Source organism: Macaca mulatta, chromosome 3, assembly GCF_049350105.2.
Source record: "Macaca mulatta isolate MMU2019108-1 chromosome 3, T2T-MMU8v2.0, whole genome shotgun sequence".
NCBI lineage: Eukaryota > Metazoa > Chordata > Mammalia > Primates > Cercopithecidae > Macaca > Macaca mulatta.
The window spans coordinates 26,261,158-26,282,611 of record NC_133408.1 but is presented as its reverse complement, the minus strand read 5'-3'; the positions used below and the strand labels follow the sequence as shown (position 1 = coordinate 26,282,611).

At 36.5% G+C, this 21,454-nt stretch overlaps 1 protein-coding gene across 3 annotated transcripts in view; it reads left to right on the top strand.

Moving 5' to 3' along the window:
• NCAM2 (neural cell adhesion molecule 2) overlaps positions 1-21,454 on the top strand; it is a 579,719-nt gene that overhangs the window by 441,001 nt on the left and 117,264 nt on the right. For all 3 annotated transcript variants that reach the window (XM_001106060.5, XM_015133085.3, XM_077997926.1), the window contains exons 10-11: positions 8,933-9,120; positions 17,419-17,515. In XM_001106060.5, coding sequence (XP_001106060.1) covers positions 8,933-9,120; positions 17,419-17,515 — 285 coding nt within the window. The remainder of the gene's footprint in view (positions 1-8,932; positions 9,121-17,418; positions 17,516-21,454) is intronic.

The following is a 21,454-nucleotide window of genomic DNA, read 5'->3' as shown; positions in this document are numbered from 1 at the left end:
TACTTATCAGATTTTTCTTATGGCCAATAAAGATTTTATCATGAATGAAACTCAAATTAGAGAGAAAGCCAGTGTGTGCTAAGAAGTCACATATAGGTATTCCTTAATAAAAATTACTCTTATGATTCAAGGATCATAAAATATGCTGAGATTTATGCATAACTTGGCTGTTCAAAATTAGAACAACCACTGCATATCCAGTGTTACGGTTAACTGGCAGTAAGCACACATCTAATTTAGTATTCCACATAGCCATTAGAATTCCCATGGTACATGGACGGAATCCAGTTAATTGCCATAGCTTTTTCTACATATGACAGAACACAGAGAACTGAATCTATGAAATCATTAATTGAATTATCCTTTAAATCTGCCAAAGGATATATTAGTTTTTACTCCCTTGGTAGCTTCCCTCAGCATAAGTCCAATGAGAAAATTTAAATGACTGAAAAAAAAAAAGTCAGAGTGTTACAGGTTGTTTTAAATGTAGAGTTAAACCTTAGTTAATGTATAGGGCCAGCTTCTCTACAAAACAATAATAAAGGTCTAAGCAAGACAATGTGTTACAATAGATATAACACTGGATTGAAGTCCAGGTTTCTGTGTCTTTAGAAATATCAAACAAATGTAGGTGTATTTCTCATCCTCTTTTAAATGGAGTGATGACATCTAGAATACATACTTATCCTGGTTTTCATTCATCGATTTTACTGTTATTGACTGAATAGGTACTTATATTTAGGTGCTGTAGAAGAACTGAGAGGCAAGTAACATTGTTCTTTCCCTCATTGAATTTGTAAATTAGGCTGACCGGGTGTGGTGGTTCATGCCTGTAATCCCGACACATTGGGAGGCCGAGGCAGATGGATCACCTGAAGTCAGGAGTTCGAGACCAGCCTGGGCAACATGGTGAAACCCCATCTCTATTAAGAATACCAAAAAATTAGCTAAGCCTGGTGGTGCATGCCTATAATCCCAGCTCTTGAGAGGCTGATGTAGGAGCATCACTTGAACCCGGGAAGAAGAGGTGGCAGTTAGACGAGATCATGCCACTGCACTCCTGGTCCATAAGTGGGGCCACAGAGCGAGACTTTGTCTTAAAGAAAAAAAAAAAGAAAAAGAATTTATAAATAAGGGAGATAGAACATACATGGGTATATTAAAATGAAATATATCAAAAGTGGTTAGGTTTTGACCATACTGCCAAAAGCAGTCTATAAATTCAACTCAATTCTAATAAAAATAACACCATAATTCTTCACAGAATTAGAAAAAATAATTCTAAAATTCATATGGAACCATAAAAGAGCCCTCATAGCCAAAGCAATACTAAGCAGAAAGAACAAATCTGGAGGCAACACATTACCCAACTCTACTATACGGCTATAGCCAACAGAACAGCATGAATTAAATAGGTGCACAGTCCAATGGAACAAAATAGAGAACTCAGAAATAAAACCAAATACTTATAGCCAACTGATCTTTGACAAAGCAAACAAAAACATAAAGTGGGGAAAGGACACCCTATTCAACAAACGGTACTGGAATAATTGGCAAGTCACATGTAGAAAAATGAAACTGCATCCTCATCTCCCATTTTAAGCAAATATCAACTCAAGATAGATCAAAGACTTAAATCTAAGACCTGAAATCATAAAAATCCTAGAAGATAATATGGGAAAATTCCTCTAGACATTGGCTTAGGCAAAGACTTCATGACCAAGAACCTAAAAGCAAATGCAATAAAAACAAAGATAAATAGATGCGACTTAATTAAGTTAAAAAGCTTCTGCACAGAAAAAAAAAATCAGGTAGTAAACAGTCAACCCACCGAGTGGAAGAAAATCTTCACAAACTGTGTGTCCGACAAAGGACTAATATCAAGAATCTACAAGGAACTCAAATCAGCAAGAAAAATAAATAATCCCATCAATATGTGGGCTAAGGACATGAATAGGCAATTCTCAAAGAAGATATACAAATGGGCAACAAATATATGTAAAATTCTCAACATTACTAACAATCAGGGAAATGCAAATCAAAACCACAATGTGATATAACCTCCCTCTTGAAAGAATAGCCATAATCAAAGAAATAAAAAAGCAATAGTGTTGGCACATAATGGCGAAAACGGAACACTTTTAGACTGCTGGTGGGGACGTAAAGTGGTACAACTGTCATGGGATCTTTAGGGTGTCACTTTGCCAGCTGGAAACTTCTGTGGCTGGTGGCACCTCTGCTTGGGTTTTGCTTGCTTACACTGGGCTCATTCTGCCCACTCGGCGAAGCAGGCTGCACTCAGCTCATGCTACTGGCCTAGATCCCCTGCCTGCCAAGGGCAAACCAGGTCAGGAGTGGTAACAGGTGTGTGGGTGGGCGACTGCAGGGTCCAGCCACTGGGTCCATCCAGGCACTCCAGCTGCTGTGGTGGGGCAGGAAGCTCCAGGCGCCACTCCATGCAAGGCTGAACCAGGTGTATCTCAAGGGGCTTCCACTGCAGGCACCATCATCTGGACCAGGGGAATGCAATAGTACCTGAAAGCTCAGAGACTCCAGAGAGTGTAGAGCCCCAAAGATGGTGTTACATCATGCCACAGCCTTGGCATGGGGATCCCCAAGGTCTGGGCTCCCAGAAGAACCACAGCTCTTCTGTCTTTCTCATTGCCTGCAATGTGGCAAGTGGGGGACATGTTTCAGCCCTGTTTGTCTTATAGCTCTTTCAGTCCTGCCATTCCGCAGGTCCTGAGTTCTTGTCTCATGTCCAGGAAGAATGAGGTATACAAACAAGTGGTGGGTGAGCAAGGAGGAAAGGAGCTTCACTGAGCTACAGAAAGGCTCTCAGGAGACCCTAAGTGGGTAGCTTTATCCACCCGCAGGTCCTCCTGACATCTGTCCAACTCTGGCTGAGTCAGGTTTTTATGGGTTCAGAGGGAGGAAGTGTGTGCTGATTGATCCATGGTTGGCCGTGGGTAGGCCTGGAAAAAGCACCATGAGTTATCACTCGGGGCCATGATTCCACGTGAAACCTGCAGTCCTACCCCCAGGCTTCAGGCTGTCCCTGGATTGAAGGTGGTGTTTCACAGGAGACCCTCAGCTTTCTGCCCAGGAGCCTGTCTGCCCCCTGCTGCCATCAACATGCTGTCCATGGCCCCAGGCTTTTCATGTCAAGGGGTGCCTGTAGGCCCCTGCTGAGCCACCCTCAGTCCTCCATCAGTCTCCCTCCTGTTCTCCTGGGTGCCCAATGTCTAGAGGGGGTCGAGGTAGCAGGGGGCTGGTGTGTCAGCACCTCCATGAGTGTGCACACACCTAGGTGGGATGGGACAGCACCTGGGCTGGGCCACAACTTTGCTCCAAAATCAGAGCAGGCACCAGGAGTGAGGAGAGGCCAGGGATGGGAGCATGCACTTCCCAGCCTGTGGGGGAAGGGAAGCTTCCTCACCTCCTGAGAACAGAGCATGACTGTGTGGCTGCACCTGCACAAGGGAGTACAGGGCTCCCACCCCACCTACTCAGTAGGAGGCAGGGCTTCTTTCTGTTCCTGGCCCCTGCCAGCTCTGTGGAGTGCACAGCCCCGGCCAGACCTCCCCAACTGCAGCTGGCATCTTCACCGTGGCTGCTCCAGATGGACTGTCGCTGCCATCACAACCACTATGGAAAACTGTGTGGAGATTCCATAAAGAACTAAAAGTAGATCTGCCATTTTATCCAACAATCCCACTACTGGGTATCTACCCAGAGAAAAGAAGTCGTTATATGAAATAAACACTTGCACATACATGTTTATAGCATCACAATTAGCAACTGCGAAAGTATGGAACCAGCCCAAATGTCCATTAATCAATAAGTGGATAAAGAAAATGTAGTGTGTGTGAATACTATTCAGCCATATGAAGGAACAAAATAATGGCATTTGTAGTAACCTGGTTGGATTTGGAGACCCTTATTCTAAGTGATGTAACTCAGGAATGGAACACCAAATATTGAATGTTCATACTCATAAGTGGGAACTACACTATGAGGATGCAAAGGCATAAGAATGATACAATGGACTTTGGGGACTGAGGGAAAAGGGTGAGAGTAGGGTCAGGAATAAAATACTAGACATTGGATACAGTAGATACTGCTCAGGTGATGGGTACACCAAAATCCCACAAATCAGCACTAAATAACTTATCCTTAGAACCAAACACCACCTATTCCCCCAAAACTTACTGAAATAAAAAATTTAAAAAGAAGAAAAAATGTGATTAGGCAGATTGAGACAGCTAGAACAAAGGGCTGAAAGCACAAGACTTCAGGGTGATTAAGGTTTAAGAAAAAGAGTTAATCTAAATATGTGCAAGGTCACAAATAGGCATAGACTAGTTTATGTGAAGCTTTGTAAAGAGTCATAAAAGTTTGGATTGAAGGAGTGTGAATAGGATCTTTAAAAGATTTTAGGCAGGATAGTTACCTTTGCTTAAAGTAGAAACTGGTAGGTGAGTAAGCCAGCAAGGGGCTTCTAAAACTGACCAGGTGGTGACTATGAACTGGACAAGAGAGCTCATACCAAATATTGAGAGACATGAATGGTATTTCTATATATTCTGCTTTAGTGGTGAGAAATCAATGACAAAGCTTTTAAAATTGACACTATATTATAACCAAATCTAAGTTCAGCTGCTCACCACTTGAAAGCCAAACAAAAGAGACGAGCGTTGGCGGGAGGAAAAGCAGATTTATTCTGAAAGCCAGCAAACCAAGAAAATGGTGGACTAGCATCCTAAACTACCATATTAAGTCAGTACAAATTTCAGCCTCTTTTTTGTTAAGGGCAGGGAGGGGGAAGAGGACGGGATTAGGATCAAGAGGTGGCCAAGTGTTCAACCATTATGGAAAACAGTATGGCGATTCCTCAAGGATCTAGAACTAGAAGTACCATATGACCCAGCCATCCCATTACTGGGTATATACCCAAAGGATTATAAATCATGCTGCTATAAAGACACATGCACACGTATGTTTATTGCGGCACTATTCACAATAACAAAGACTTGGAATCAAACCAAATGTCCATCAGTGACAGACTGGATTAAGAAAATGTGGCACATATACACCATGGAATACTATGCAGCCATAAAAAAGGATGAGTTTGTGTCCTTTGTAGGGACATGGATGCAGCTGGAAACCATCATTCTCAGCAAACTATTGCAAGAACAGAAAACCAAACACCGCATGTTCTCACTCATAGGTGGGAACTGAACAATGAGATCACTTGGACTCGGGAAGGGGAACATCACACACCGGGGCCTATCATGGGGGGGGGGGGGGGATTGCATTGGGAGTTATACCTGATGTAAATGACGAGTTGATGGGTGGGTGTTGATGAGTTGATGGTTGCAGCACGCCAACATGGCACAAGTATACATATGTAACAAACCTGCACGTTATGCACATGTACCCTAGAACTTAAAGTATAATAAAAAAAAAAAAAAAAAAAAAAAGAGGTGGCCAAGGGTTGCAGACATCTGAGTGTCAGTGAGGATCCAATGGGGTTGGAAACTTTTTTGTCTTTGGTCAAGTGATGATGCTCCTATAAATATTTAATGAGAAATATGGTTAATTTTTACATACTTTTCCTTTAACCCCAGAATTAGTTTTGAAAATTATATGATTGCTGTGTTTGCATATTATGAGTGTTATAAAATTATTCTAACCTACATGTAAGAATGGATGAAGGCTCCTTAAACAAAAATGGAGTTAGTTATGACAGTTCTTTTGCTGTTTCACTGTAACACTATTACTTCTGAAAATAACTATTTCTATTATTTGTAGTTCTTAAAATATAATATTAAAAAGGGCATTTGAAAATTGTTTGCCACAGAGTATTATGACTGGAAAAGAGGAAGATATTTCACTCTAATATGTGAATGCTTTGAAGAGTGTGTAAGACATAATCTACAACACAATCATAATACAGTTTTACATGGACAATGTCTATTCATATTATCAATATGATTTTTAAAAACTTATTTTTTATTATAAATTATTTCCCTAGTAATGCCTTTTCAATTTGATTTAGAAAGTGGATTGTATATCGTGAGTTTTATGGTGAATTGCCTTGTTCTAATATTCATCACCTAGTGGAAATTCAGTTCAAAGACTTGTATATTTCAGTTCCCAGAGTCTGTGTTATGCTTTGTTATCAGCTTCACCCTGCTCAGACACAGGCAGAATTCAGTAATGCAGGCCAGCACTCATCAAGAACTAAGACTTTTCTTAGGTCACAGGTACCAACCACAAATGAACTAGGCTCAGAAAAAAGATTTCAGAGCCAAAGGAGGAATTACAAAAGAAAGTAGAAGGCTTGCATTAAGCAAGTAATCAAGTCAAGAAATCCCATACTGCAGGGGAATGCAGTGATCAGTACTGACTCCAAGTTCACCTCCAAGTCTCAGCAATAAGGAAAAAAAAAAAAAGAGGCAGGGAGGGGGCATTTATCAAAACAAGTATAACTTGGTACCAAGTCTAAGGACATGCTTAAAAGTTTCTTTGGTATCTCCTAGTATGGAAAAGATTGGGCTGAAAATAAGCTTATTCTGAATGAAGCATTGAGGAAGGTGACAGATTCAGATCCTGGCATATGTCACTGTTTCATGTGATGCTGGCAATGTAATGTCAGAAATTCATTCAAGGGCAGGGATTTAAGAATAAATGTTCTAGGTCAGACTTCTGTCTGTACAGCTGCCATTTAATTAAATCTAAATAATTTATCATTAGGGATTGTTTCATTGTGATAACAGCTAAAAGAGCATAGTTGCTTGTTTTTAATGTCTATAGACACATTACAAATTTTGTATGTTTGTAGTATTCCTTTTCTTACAGTCTATATAGTAATGCACAATTTTTATTAATTATATACTTATTAAGAAGATTTTGGACTCTTAAGATAATACATTTACCACCAAGGACCACTGCATTATTGACCCTCATGTAGTCTCTGTTTGAAAGATACTCAGTTATTAAAATATTTACCAAGTAACCTTTTTTTTTTTGTCGCCCAGGCTGGAGTGCAGTGATGCAATCTTGGCTCATTGCAGCCTCCGTCTCCTGGGTTCAAGTGATTCTCGTGCCTCAGCCTCCCAAGTACCAGGGATTACAGGCACCTTATTGTACAAACATATGCATGTCAATGCCTGCATGTGTATGTAGTAAACTACACCAGAGGCTTCTATAAACATGAAATAATTATTATCCCAGGTAGCTTACATAATTCTTCAGAAAAGCAAATGCCACTTTTTATATGGTCTAGTGCTACCTTATGTATCATAAAAGTGATATGCATGTTTATTTTTAAAATTTGTCCCAGAGTCATTTTAAAGAACTCTTAGAGGTTAAGGAATTTGGAAAGAATTTATCTAGTTCAACTCCCAAATTCTTTAAAGAAGAGAAAAAAAGGCCAAACTGATAAGCAGAAACTCAAGGTCACATCTTTGCTACTTGGCAGAGTTGGCCCTCAATTTTGATGGCAAGTTTAATGCTATTTCCAATACAAAGTTTTGCTTATAAGCACTAGCCACAAATTTTATTTTGTTTTTATCCACTATTGTGTGTGTGTATGTATGTGTGTGCCATCTCCAGACCTTTTTAATTTAGTTGTACATATTTATGGGGTACAATGTGATGTTTTCATATATGTTCAACAGTGTGTACAATGTGATGTTTTCATATATGTCCAACAGTGTGGAATGATTAAATTCTTCACCTCACATACTCAGGACTTTTTGTGATGAGAACATTTGAAATGTACTGTGTTAGCAATTTTGAAACACGTGATACACTAACTGTTGTCATCTTATTGTATAATACATCTCAAAAACTTACTTCTGTTGTCTAACTGAATCTTTGAACCCCTTGGCCAACATCTTTCTATCCCTCTTAACCACCACAGCCTCTGGTAACCACCAATCTACTGCCTTTTTCTATGAATTTGACTGTTTTCGATTCCATATGTATAAATTAGATTATGCAGTATTTGTGTTTCTGTGCCTGGTTTAGTTGTTGCTTAATTTATGACATCTGTGGTTTAGTAAAAATGGGAAATATGGATACTTTAGGGAAAAAATGTTGTTTAGTTGTATTGTGGCCATTCCAACTTAGATTTCATACCTGAGTCTTCAAAATAATTTATACAAAAGAGTGACTATGACTTAAACAAAATGAAAAGTGAGGAAAGAACCATTTATTTTGTTAGATTTTATCCTAAACTCTCACTTTATAAGGTAGTTTGTTCTAGAAATAGTTTCTACACAAGTAGTTATTAACATAATCAATAGATATTTTTTGTCAGATTAGTAAGAGCAGATTTAACTCTGGTTGTCTTACATTTTAATAATTGGTAATTTATGAGTGTTTATATGTTAATCTTGTTAAACTTATGTGATAAAAGTATTCAAATGACATATATTTTTGTGAGTTCTGATGCCCTATGTTAAATACATGAAATTAGGCCAGGCACAGTGGCTTACGCCTGTAATCCCAGCACTTTGGGAGGCCGAGGTGGGCAGATCACAAGTTCAGGAGATCGAGACCATCCTGGCTAACAGAATGAAACCCCATCTCTACTAAAAATACAAAAAATTAACCAGGCATGGTGGCGGGGAACTGTAGTCCCAGATACTCAGGAGGCTGAGGCAGGAGAATGGCGTGAACCCGGGAGGCAGAGCTTGCAGTGAGCTGAGATTGCACCACTGCACTCCAGCCTGGGTGACAGAGGGAGACTCCGTCTCAAAAAACAAACAAACAAAACAAACAAAACAAACAAACAAACATGAAATTAGAATTATGTGGCTTCTTTTTATAGTCAAGCAAAGATTACTAATGCTTATACTACTTAAATGATTATTTAACTTAAAGAAAATGCCTATAATTATTTTATTATATTGTATTACAGATGCCCCCAAGTTCATATCAAACCAAACAATTTATTACTCTTGGGAAGGAAATCCTATCAATATAAGTTGTGATGTGAAATCAAATCCACCAGCATCAATTCACTGGAGAAGAGAGAAATTAGTCTTACCTGCTAAAAACACGACCAATTTAAAGACATATAGTACAGGAAGGAAGATGATATTAGAGGTAAGTCCACGTGTATACTCAAACAATTGTATTATTTTAGCAACTATCTATTATTTCAGAACATATTTAAATATCTTCATATACCTGTATACAATGAGAGAGAGAGAAATCATAGTGTATATATTTTACAGTTATTTACTTAAAGGTCCATTGGATCATGGCTCATTAATGATGAGTGTATGAAAGTCTGTTCACTTATATAGAAGTGTGGCTATATAGCAAAGACCACTATTTTTATGAATGCACTTTTAGGAATGAAAACAATTACATGGCAGGGCGCCATAGCTCACACCTGTAATCCCAGCACTTTGGGAGGCCCGAGGCAGGTGGATCACAAGGTCAGGTGATCCTGGCCAACATGGTGAAACCCCATCTCTACTAAAAATACAAAAATTAGCTGGGTGTGGTGGTGTGCGCCTGTAGTCCCAGCTTCTCGGGAGGCTGAGGCAGGAGAATCGCTTGAATCTGGGAGGTGGAGGTTGCAGTGAGCCGAGATTGTGCCACTGCACTCCAGCCTGGCCACTCCAGCCTGGTAACTGAGCAAGACTCTGTCTCAAAAAAAAAAAAAAGAAGAAAGAAAAAAAATATATATGTATATATATATGGAAAATCTAGGAAGAAAAAATTGGTAATTTAATAGTTATTGAGTGCTACAAATTTGTCTTCAATGTTGATACTTTCATTGATTCTATTATGTGTTACAGCTTTTTTTCTTTTCAGTCTGGCAGGTGTAAATGCTATCCTTTGGATAGATTTTTACAATTCTAGTGTAAATTCCAAAATAAATGAAATTTACTTGTTCATTATCTTTTGTTTTATTACTAAAAATAAGATTTTGTATAGTTATTTTTATATTGCAAAGTAATTGTCCTTTAAATACTGTTTGAATAAAATGCTTCTTATTTATTAATTGGAGTGCATGTATGTGTGTATCAACTTCCAAAACATATTAAAAATCTATGAAAATGATCATCACCCTTTCCAAATTATGATGTGGTTAGGAAAATTGGGAATCTTTTCCACACAGTCTTATTTGCTGAAAGGTTGCTACATTTTATTCACTAATTCAGTTTACATAAACTAAGTGAAATGCACGTTTTAGAATACCATCTAATATCCGTATCCGTACTGCATTAACTTAAAGTATCCTCATTGAGGCTGTTTAGACTTAAAAAGAATTGTTTGATAGGAGGATTTAGACATCACATCTGCAAATATTTGCATGGCTGAGTGGTTAGTAATTAAATCACTTTGTCTAAATCAATTTCAATGTAAAGAAGTTTCTTTGAAATTGTTTTAGAAGAACTAGCTATTTGTGACTTGACAGGGATGTCAATTTCATAAAAACCTCTGGGCGGTTTTAAACTAAATGTTATGTGTTTTACCTTAGTGAAAAGCTCAGGTTAGATTTAACTTGTTTTGTGTAGGGTGTAGTCTCCTTGAATACCTTAATAAATTACCATGGACAGGATGGTTAAAATCACAGAAATTTACAGTTCTGGAGGGTGGAGGTTCAATATCATGGTGCCTGCAGGGTTGCTTTCTGTAGAGGACCCTTCCCTGAACTTGTACTTGGCCACCTTCTGGCTGTGTCCTCACATGCCCTTTCCTCTGTGCGCACACAGAGTTCTGGTGTCTTCCTCTTGTTTTACAAGGATACCACTCCTGTTGGAGTAGGTCCCACTCTTATTCTCATTTAACCTTAATTACCTTCTTAAAGATCCTATCTCCAAATTCATTCACACTGGAAGTTAGGGTTTCAGTATATGAATGGGCAGAGTGAGGAGGCGGGCAGTTCAGTCCATAACAAGTGGATTGAAGTTCATGAGTAAATGACAGACTAATGTGTAATTTCTGCTTTGCTTCATCTTGACATTTTTTCGTTCCTCAGCCAACTCATAATTCTCTATATTTAATGTGAAGGAACATTTTATACATACAACATAGTATATAGCTTATGCTATTTAAGCTTCTGCCTGAAGACATCCCTCCGCACTCCAAAATAAAATTAAAAAACAAAAACACAATTTTTGTTTACTTGACACACAGCCAGGTGATCTGTTGGCTAAACCACTGACTTTAAACAGACATGTTTATGTGTATACTCTCACAAATTAAATTTAAATTCTGAATGAAAAATATACATGTGTGACTAACACAACTTGAAAACATAGCATAACAAAAAATAACATAAAAGAGAAAGCAACAATGAGCATTACTAATATTTAATTATTAGTATATACAGTTGCTTGAGACAGTTACTTTTGTTTAATAATGATTGTAAAAGTCATATATGTGCTAATTCTTAAGAATATAAAATGAATATAGAAAAAAGTTTACACTTAACAAATTGTCAGTAATAAATTTATGGAATTGAGTTTAAGTTTTTTTCTTTAAGTATATATATTCAAACTTAAAATTATGCATTTTAAAATTAACCAAATATTCAATACATTATTTAAGTTACTGCCAATAAATGCATCTGTAAAGGTCAAGATCATCAAAACTTTATTTTTTTAACTGACCACATCCTGAGGAAATTACACAACTTTTCAATATATGGGCAAGCATTGAAAGAAGGAATGGGTTTCTAATAGGCTCGTCGGAATAATATTGTACTTTGCATTGTCTGTATCTTTCTTTCATATCCTAAATAGGGATGCTGACTGTTGTGTCCATGACTTTCTTATCATGGAATATATAGAAGAAATAAATATTTTTAGGTTTAAGTAAAAGTCTAGCAAGCTTGTTTATTAATATTATACACTTAGCTTATATTTAGATATTCAAAACTATATTTGTTACTTCACTATACTCTGTCCAAACCTAATATCATGAATTAATATCAGTATTTTTAGCTGGATACAGATATACCTTGGAGATATTGCAGGTTTAGTTCCAAGAGCACCTCAATAAAGTAAATATCACTATAAAGCCAGTCACACAGGTTTTTGGTTTTTCAATGCATATAAAAGTTATGTTGGCACTATAGTCTATTAAGTGTGCAAAAGCATGATGTATAAAAAGGTCTATGTAACATAACTGAAAAATACTTAGTTACTAAAAATTGCTGGGAATAATTTGAGCTTTAAGCAAGCTGTAATTTTCTTCATTGGTGAAGAGTCTTGTTGCGAGGTTGATGACTGCTTACTGGTCAGAATGTTGATTGCTGAAGGTGGAATTTGCTGTGGCAATTTACTAAAATAAGGCAACAGTGAAGCACTTTGTTAATTAACACTTCCTTTCATGAAAGATCTCTGTGTAGCAGGTGATGCTATAAGGCTAATAACATATAATACTGTTTGTTAGCATTTACCTAGAGCAGGACATCTTTCGAAAATGAAGTCAATCCTCTCAAACCCCGCCACTGCTTTATCAACTAAGCTTATGTAATATTCTAAGTCTTGGGTGATCATTTCAACATTTTTCAAGCATCTTCAGAAGGCGTAAATTCTACCACCAGAAACCACTTTATTTGCTCTTTCATAAAGAGCAATTTCCCATCTGTTAGAGTTTTATCATCAGATTGCAGCAATTCATTCACTTCTTCAGGCTCCATTTCTAATCCTAGCTCTCTATTTCCACCACATCTGCAGTTACTTCCTTCGCTAAAGTCTTGAACCCCTCAAAGTCATCCATGAGGGCTGGAATCAACTTCTTCCAGACTCTTATTAATGTTGACATTTTCACTTTCTCCCATGAGTCACAAGTAATTCTTAATGGCGTCAGCATGGTGAGTCCTTTTCAGAAGATTTTCAATTGACTTTTACTTTTCCCAGATCCCTGAGAGGAATCACTGTTTTATGGCAGCTGTAGCCTTAAATCTTGTATTTCTGTATTTTATTATTATTATCTATTTTTTCTTTTTTGTGAGACAGAGTCTCGCTGTGTCGCCCAGGCTGGAGTGCAGCGGTGCGATCTCAGCTCACTGCAAGCTCCGCCTCCCGGGTTCCCGCCATTCTCCTGCCTCAGCCTCCCGAGTAGCTGGGACTACAGGCGCCGCCACCACGCCCGGCTAATTTTATGTATTTTTAGTAGAGATGGGATTTCACCGTGTTAACCAGGATGGTTTCGATCTCCTGACCCCATAATCCACCCACCTCAGCCTCCCAAAGTGCTGGAATTACAGGCGTGAGCCACCCCACTGGCCACACATTGTATTTCTTAAGTACTAGGACTTGAAAGTTGAACTTACTCCTTGGTCCACAGGCTTCAGAATGGATGTTGGGTTAGCCAGCAGGAAAACAACATTAATATCTTTGTATATGTTCATCAGAGCTCTTGAGTGACTAGGTCCATTTTCAATGCGCACCACTAGTTTGAAGGGAATCTTTTTTTTTTTTTTTTTTTCTCAGCACTATATCTCAACAGTGGGCTTAAAATAGTCAATAAACCATGCTGTAAACAGATGTCCTGTCAACCAGGCTTAGTTTTCCCATGGGTAGAACACAGGCAGCGTCGATTTAGTGTAATTCTTAAAGACCCTAGGATTGTTATAATGATAAATGAACAAACGCTTGAACTTAAGTCACTAGCTGTGTTAGCCCCTAACAAGAGATTCAACAGGTCCTTTGAAGTTTGAAGCCTGCCCTTTACATCTCATCTCTAGCTATAAAAGTCCAGATGGCATCTTCTTGCAATGGAAAACTGTTTCATCTATTTTAAATTCTATTTTTTAGTATAGTCACTTCCGTCAATGATCTTAGCTCAATCTTCTGGATAACGTGCTACAGCTTCTACATCAGCATTTACTGCTCCACCTTGTATTTTTAATGTTATAAAGATGGCTTCTTCCCTTAAGCCTCATGAACTAACCCCTGCCAGCTTCAAACTCTTCTTCTGCAGCTTCCTCACCTCTGTCAGCCTTCATTGAATTGAGGTGTGTTAGGTCTTTGCTCTGGCTTAGGCTTTGGCTTAAGGAAGTATTGTGGTTGGGTTTGTCTTCTACCCAGACCAGTAAAATATTTCTCCATAACATGAGTAAAGCTGTTTAGCTTTCTTATCATTTGTGTGTCCACTAGTGTAGTACTTTTGACTTTTTTCAGGAACTATCTCTTCACATTTACCACTTGGCTGTTTGTTGCAATAGGCTTCTGTTTTAGCCTATCTTGGTTTTGCCATGCCTTCCTCACTAAGCTTAATCACTAAGCTTCCTCACTTAAGCTTTTGATTTAATGTGGGAGATTGTGACTCTTCCTTTAACCTGAACACTTAGAGGCCATTGTAGGATTATGATTTGGCCTAATTTTAATATTATTGTGTCTCACAGAATAAGGAAGCTAAAGAGGAGGGAGAGAGAGATGGAAGTATGGCCAGTCAGTGGAACAGTCAGAATACACATTTATCAATTAAGTTCACTGTCTTAGGGGCATAGTTTGTGGTTCCCCAAAACAGTTACACTAGCACCATCGAAGATTACTGATCACAGATCACCATAGCAAATTTAATAATAATGCAAAGTTTAAAATATTGAGAGAATTACCAAAAAGTCAGAGAGACAGGACATGGGTAACTGTTGCTGAAAAAATGGTGCTGCCAGCTAGAATGGCGATCATTAAAAAGTCAGAAACAGCAGGTGCTGGAGAGGATGTGGAGAAATAGGAACACTTTTACGCTGTTGGTGGGACTGTAAACTAGTTCAACCATTGTGGAAGACAGTGTAGCAATTCCTCAAGGACCTAGTACTAGAAATACCATTTGACCCAGCCATCCCATTACTGGGTATATACTCAAAGGATTATAAATCATGCTGCTATAAAGTCACATGCACACGTATTTTTATTGCGGCACTATTCACAATGGTAAAGACTTGGAACCAACCCCAATGTCCATCAATGACAGACTGGATTAAGAAAATGTGACACATATGCACCATGGAATACTGTGCAGCCATAAAAAGGATGAGCTCATGTCCTTTGTAGGGACATGGATGCAGCTGGAAACGATCATATACCAAAACAAATACCACATGTTTTTATATACAGAAATATACAGAATATACAGAAAACCAAATACCACATGTTCTCACTCATAGGTGGGAATTGAACAATGAGAACACTTGGACACAAGAAGGGGAACATCACACACTGGGGCCTGTTGTGGGGTGGGGGAGGGGGGAGGGATAGCATTAGGAGATATACCTAATGTAAATGACGAGTTAATGGGTGCAGCACACCAACATGGCACATGTATACATATGTAACAAACCTGCACGTTGTGCACATGTACCCTAGAACATCAAGTGTAAAAAAGCAAATGGTGCTGAAAGATTGCTTGAATGCAGGATCGCCACAAACCTTCAATTTGTAAAAAGAAAAAAAACAAACACTATCTTTCAAGCACGATAAAAACAGACACAATAAAACAGGTATGCCTGTATTTAAATATGAAGAAATAGTTTTATCAGTAGATGTTTCTAGTAGATGTTTATCAGTAAATGTTTACCAGTAGATGTTTCTTGATTAATATTTTCAATGCTTTGCACTTTTTAAACATTTAAATATTTTTACTTGATGTTTTATAATATACCCTTGTCATCTTATATTTTCATACAATTATATAACATTTCATTGTGCTGGGTTTAAGTGTAAAACCACTATTGGACTTTGGTTTTATGTTGCTTTCCTAGAATACATCAAATAAGCTTCAGGGTACATGATTTGGCCAGATTATATCTAGAGCATGTGTGCGGGTGTGTGTGTGTGTGTGTGTGTGTGTGTGTGTGTATGTGTATGTGTATGTGAATCTATGCCATGATGGGTGTTTTCTTTATTTATTAAGCATACAACATGATAAAAGATTCCTTATTTAAGATAAACTTTTATCTGTTGATAGCTGAATTCCCAAGAACACCACCAAAAAAAAAAAGAATTGAGCTTTTAAGAAATTGTTCCAATGAAAATGGCTCTACTTAAATTATTAATCTTAAGGAGCTGTGTAATAGTCACGTTTCTTTGTTGTGGCTATCCTGTCTTGGCATTGTATTGATTCAGTGAACACATTCTTCTCTGTTGAATTTGCAAATAACTTTCTCATATGCATGTAGAATAAGAATTTTTGGTTAAATCCATTTCTCATTGGAACAATTAGTTTAGAGTTAAAACAGCCTTGCTTATTAAAAGCTACACATAAGAAAAAGGAATATTTTAATCACTTAGCAGTAATTATGTAAGAGCTGTTACAAATGCTAAGCTCATTCCTATGATTGTTTCTAGATGGACAGCTGACTAGAAAATGAATGACACAGCTTTTCTGTACTCTTTCAGAATTATCATCTTCAATGGACCTCAAAATTGCACTCTTAGTTAATAGCCTCCCATTACCACAAAATCATTTTTCCCTCTTTTGGGATAGAGTTGAAATTAACAGCAACTCTTGTAAGCATATTCTCTCTTAATAATAGTTACAGAGATTGAAAATTATATCTATTACTATCATCAAATCTCTTATCTAAATTGATACTTCAGAATTTCTGTACATTAGAATTACAGGGTTTGTCTCAGTGTTCACCAATAGAATCCCTAAAGGTTAACTTAATTATGGATTTCAAATGTGTAAGGATAGAGGTCAGCTATTTTCTACCTAGACTGAAAAAAGAATGATAGGAATTGAACAGAAATGCAGGCAAGATACTGTTATTAGATAGCGAGAAAAAGTACCTGTCTATAAGTATTGTTGCAAAGAGCAACATTTTCTTGCACAATATGTTCCTGGAAAGATTTCTTTAAGAATGATCCTTCCTCCTACATTACTATTATATGTTCAATAACTCAAAACAGGGAGAGAAATATCACATATTTGGAGCCTTTCTTGAACTTTAAAGCAAACTGGTCTGAGGCCAAAACGTAGAAAACAGTTAACAATGCTTTTATTACAAGCTTCCTGTTTTCAAGTTTACACCTACATTGACTGCAAACTATATATATATATACACACACACACACACACACACACACATTTCAAACTGTGTGTGTACTACTTTCTGAGCTTTACATATATGTAGATCTATTGGTTTTGCTATTTAATAGATACATCAAAGTGGTGCCATTTGTTTACTTAATGAATTAATACATAAATTCTGATTTGCCTAGTCCTATGGATATTATAGGCCCATGGATATATCATAAAAGGATTTATATTATTTAGTAATGCTTACTTGATAAAGAAAATTAAAAATATATGGTAAGGAGTTGTTGGGTAAAAAAATGAAACATGTGAAAGTGGTAGTCATACTGGGTTTTATTTTAAAACTTCTGTGATGTTTTAGAATTGTAACTTTTGTTATTATAATTATTTCAGATTGCACCTACATCTGACAATGACTTTGGACGCTATAATTGCACAGCCACTAATCGCATAGGAACAAGATTTCAAGAATACATTCTTGCTTTGGCTGGTAAGTGTAGCACAATACTTTGTGAGATCTCACACAATATTTCTGAAAGCAAATGAAAATTTCAGTTGATAAAGTAGTCTCATTTATATGTGGGAGATAAAACAATGGATCTCTTGGAGGTATCTGGTAGACTGTGGTTACCAGAGGCTTGGTAGTGTATTGGGAAGGAGGGTATACAGAGAGGTTACTCGAGGAGCACAAAACTACAGTTGATTACAAAGAATAAGATATACTGTTCAGTAGTACAATAGGGCTATAATAGTTAGCAATGAGTTATTGTATATTTCAGAATAGAAGGATAGATTTGGAATGTTCCAAACACAAAGAAATGACAAATGTGTGAAAGAACAGACATGCCAGTTACTCAGATTTGATCATTATATGTTGTCTGCTTATATCAAATTGTCACATGTTCCCTGTAAATATGTTCAACAATTTTGCATCCATAAAAATTTTCCAAAACCTTAGACTTCAGCGTGTCTATAAGAAAAATATGAACTTCCAAAAAGTGGGTGTCGTGTAATTTTAAATGTTAGCAAAAATATCTTTTACATTTTTATAAGTAACAATAGAGATTGCTTCATTGTGTCTGCTATACAGTGAGCACACAGAATGTATTTACTCATCAGGATTGACTTTAAACCCTGATTCAAATCCCTCCAACTTTAAAATTGAGATATCTGTGAAAGAAATAGAGAACATATGTTTTAAGAAATTAAATTATATTTCAAATAAAGACAGAATCCTGACAAAAAAATTAAAAATCGAAACACTCTGAGAAAAAATGAACTGTAATTGATATATATTAAACTTTTAGTCTTGAAAGTACAAATAGCTATCTTACTTCTGAAGGAAAATAGAAAATTGAAGGTTGCATAAATGTGGTGAAAATGTTTTATTTTGTGTGTGTATATATATATATATGTTAATATTCTAGTTTTACCTCTAAAGCTTAAAGATATAGAAATACTAACAGATAGAATAAAAAATTCAGGAAAACCAGAAAGCCAGATATTGTTTACTTATTTATAAAATTTGCCACTATGTTTTACAAGACTGGTGAGGAATCCTAAAATACATTTTAAAAAATAGTTTATAGGCTGGGCGCGGTAGCTCACACCTATAATCCCAGCACTTTGGGAGGCCGAGGCGGGTGGATCACGAGGTCAGGAGATCTAGACCATCCTGGCTGATATGGTGAACCCCCGTCTCTACTAAAAATACAAAAAAAAAAATTAGCCTGGCGTGGTGGCGGGTGCCTGTAAGTCCCAGCTACTCGGGAGGCTAAGGGAGGAGAATTGCTTGAAACTGGGAGGCGGAGGTTGCAGTGAGCCGAGATCGCACCACTGCACTCCAGTCTGGGCGATAGTGCAAGACTCCATCTCAAAAAAAAAAAAAGTTTATATAGCTCAAATGGAAAAAATGTGATTTACAGTCTTCTAAGAGTAAGTAAAGTAATATCAGAAAATTATTGTAATATTATATTTTAACAGACTTAAAAGCTTCTGTAAAGAAATTTTAAAACCTTTTCAGGTAGAGATTTTATCTATAACTTTAATTTTATATTAAATTCAGAAAGATGTTCATTTTTACTGCTATATAGATATATTGTAAATATTAATATCATTAATCATAAAGGCCACGAAGGGAAATTTTTAAGCTAATAATGTCAAATTATTATTTAACTTAGATAAGCTGCTGTTCTCCAATTCAAATTTTACCACATTGATAGAGAAGGGAGAAAAGAGATTACATGGAAAGAATTGACAGAAGAAGGCAGGGAGAAAAAAAATCAAGATGAGAGTTTAGAAATGTGAAGAAACTGTTATACAAGCAAATTAAATTATAAGAAAATGAAGTGTGCTAAGTCTCACCAAAATGCATTGATAATAAATTGAAGAATCAACTATACTAATAAGAAGCATTCACTACTCAAATTAATTCCAAGCCTTTGGAAATTATGCAACTTTTATTTAAATTAGTATATAATTTTATAAATAATTAGATATAGGATCAATATATGTGTATATATATGTATATATAATGTTATTAATATTGATCCAGTATTGTATATTGCCATTTTATAAATGATGTGTTTTTCCATTAGGTACAACTTAATAAATGACCAGAATTTTGGGGAGGGTGTATTAATACTTGGTATTTAAAACATTATGTTGATTAGGTTTAAATAATTCCATGAAATTCACAGGTAATGTTTAATGTGCACGCACCTTCATATCTCATGATACTGACTGCAATATTGTTCATTGAAAAATATATTTTACTCCTATCCTTCTAGTGAATATATTAAATTAGAGAGTTTTCTTCTGTCCAACCATAATAAAAATTAAAGTTTTGCATTAAAGCTGAGTTAGAAAATATTGGAAAACTTTTTTGAATATTATTCTGCAATTCTGCTAATATTCCAAACTTTATACAATTCCAGGCTAAGAATTTGTTTTAGAAGAAGGTGGATTCAATTGAAATTGTAATGAAGATCTAAAAATGATTCAGACACTCAGCCTTAGATAGGAAACATACATTTAAACATCAACATTTATAAATACGATTTATGTTATGGGACTGTTCTTTAATACTAATATTTGGTAGAAAACTTAATCTGTCCTGCAGCATCCAAACACTGAAACTGTACTGTGATTTTAAATAAGATGTAAGATATATATACATAAAAAATATAAATATTTCCAAATATATGAAGCTACCACAGTTCAAGATTTCATTGGCTTATTTGCCTTGTAAAAGGTCAAGATTATTTGGCATATGGTATTTTAGAGTGTAACAGAATACCTTACTTCCAAAGGGAATAAATTAAGAGCCAAAATTTAGTGTGAAATTTTTGTACACATTCAGTGGTAATATAGGAAAAATTTACTTTTTCAGCGTTCAAAAATCTTTTTACTTTTTCCTCCCATTTGTCCTCCCTTCCTTCTTACTCCCTTACGTTTTCCCTTTTTAATAATTCAGCCCTACATCGGAACGAGGTAGGCATCTGTGTGGGAGTAGGGTGAAGCACAGAAGCCTGGCATGGGGTGTCAAAGCCTGAGCAGAGTGAATGGAGTGGAAGGCGTGTTGCAGGGGTCCAGTGTTGCGATCCAGGCAGGGTAAAAAGAGTGCCCACGTGCCAAGACAGAAACAGCAACCCAAAGAGGCTTGTTGGAGGCCATTCACCTAAGTGAAATAATTCAAAAACAGAAATTCAAATACCGCATGTTCTCACTTGTAAGTGGGAGCAAAACAGTGTGTACACACATGGAAAAATAGACACTGGAGACTTCCAAAGGTGGGATGCTGGGAGAGAGATGAAGACTGAAACATTACTTGTTGGGTGCAATGTTCAATATTCAGGTGATGGACACACTAAAAGCCCAAACTTTACTAGTACATAATATGTGATTGTAACAAAACCCCCTAAACCTATAAAAATAATATAAAAATGAAGTATTTTTGAAATGGAAATAAAATAAGTATATATATTTGGTTTAAGTCAGATAACCCTAAGCAAGGACTTTCCATTAAACTCTGACTTCCTATTAATGAGCAAGAGTTGGTGTAGTCTTCTTTTACCTATCTCCTCTGTCTTTAGAAAATTGGGAAAAAAATGTAATCTTTCTATGTTGTTATAGAAATATGAAATATTCCACGTACATGCTTGACAATTTTGTTTTCTTAACTTTTAATCAAAATATTAACTAGAAATATAGGAGAGACAAATATGTATATGTTTTAAGACTTCACCATAAAATTGGGTTTTAAAATGTACCTCCTAGGTGTTGATCCTGCTTTCTAGTGGGAAACATTCTCTGTTTGGATTGAAGTACATATCTTGAATCAAATTAAAGTTGTACAGCACGTAAGGCTAAATAAAAGTTTGACTATATAGTGTTATTTGTTCCTTACAGTTTTCTACTTCCAAAAGAT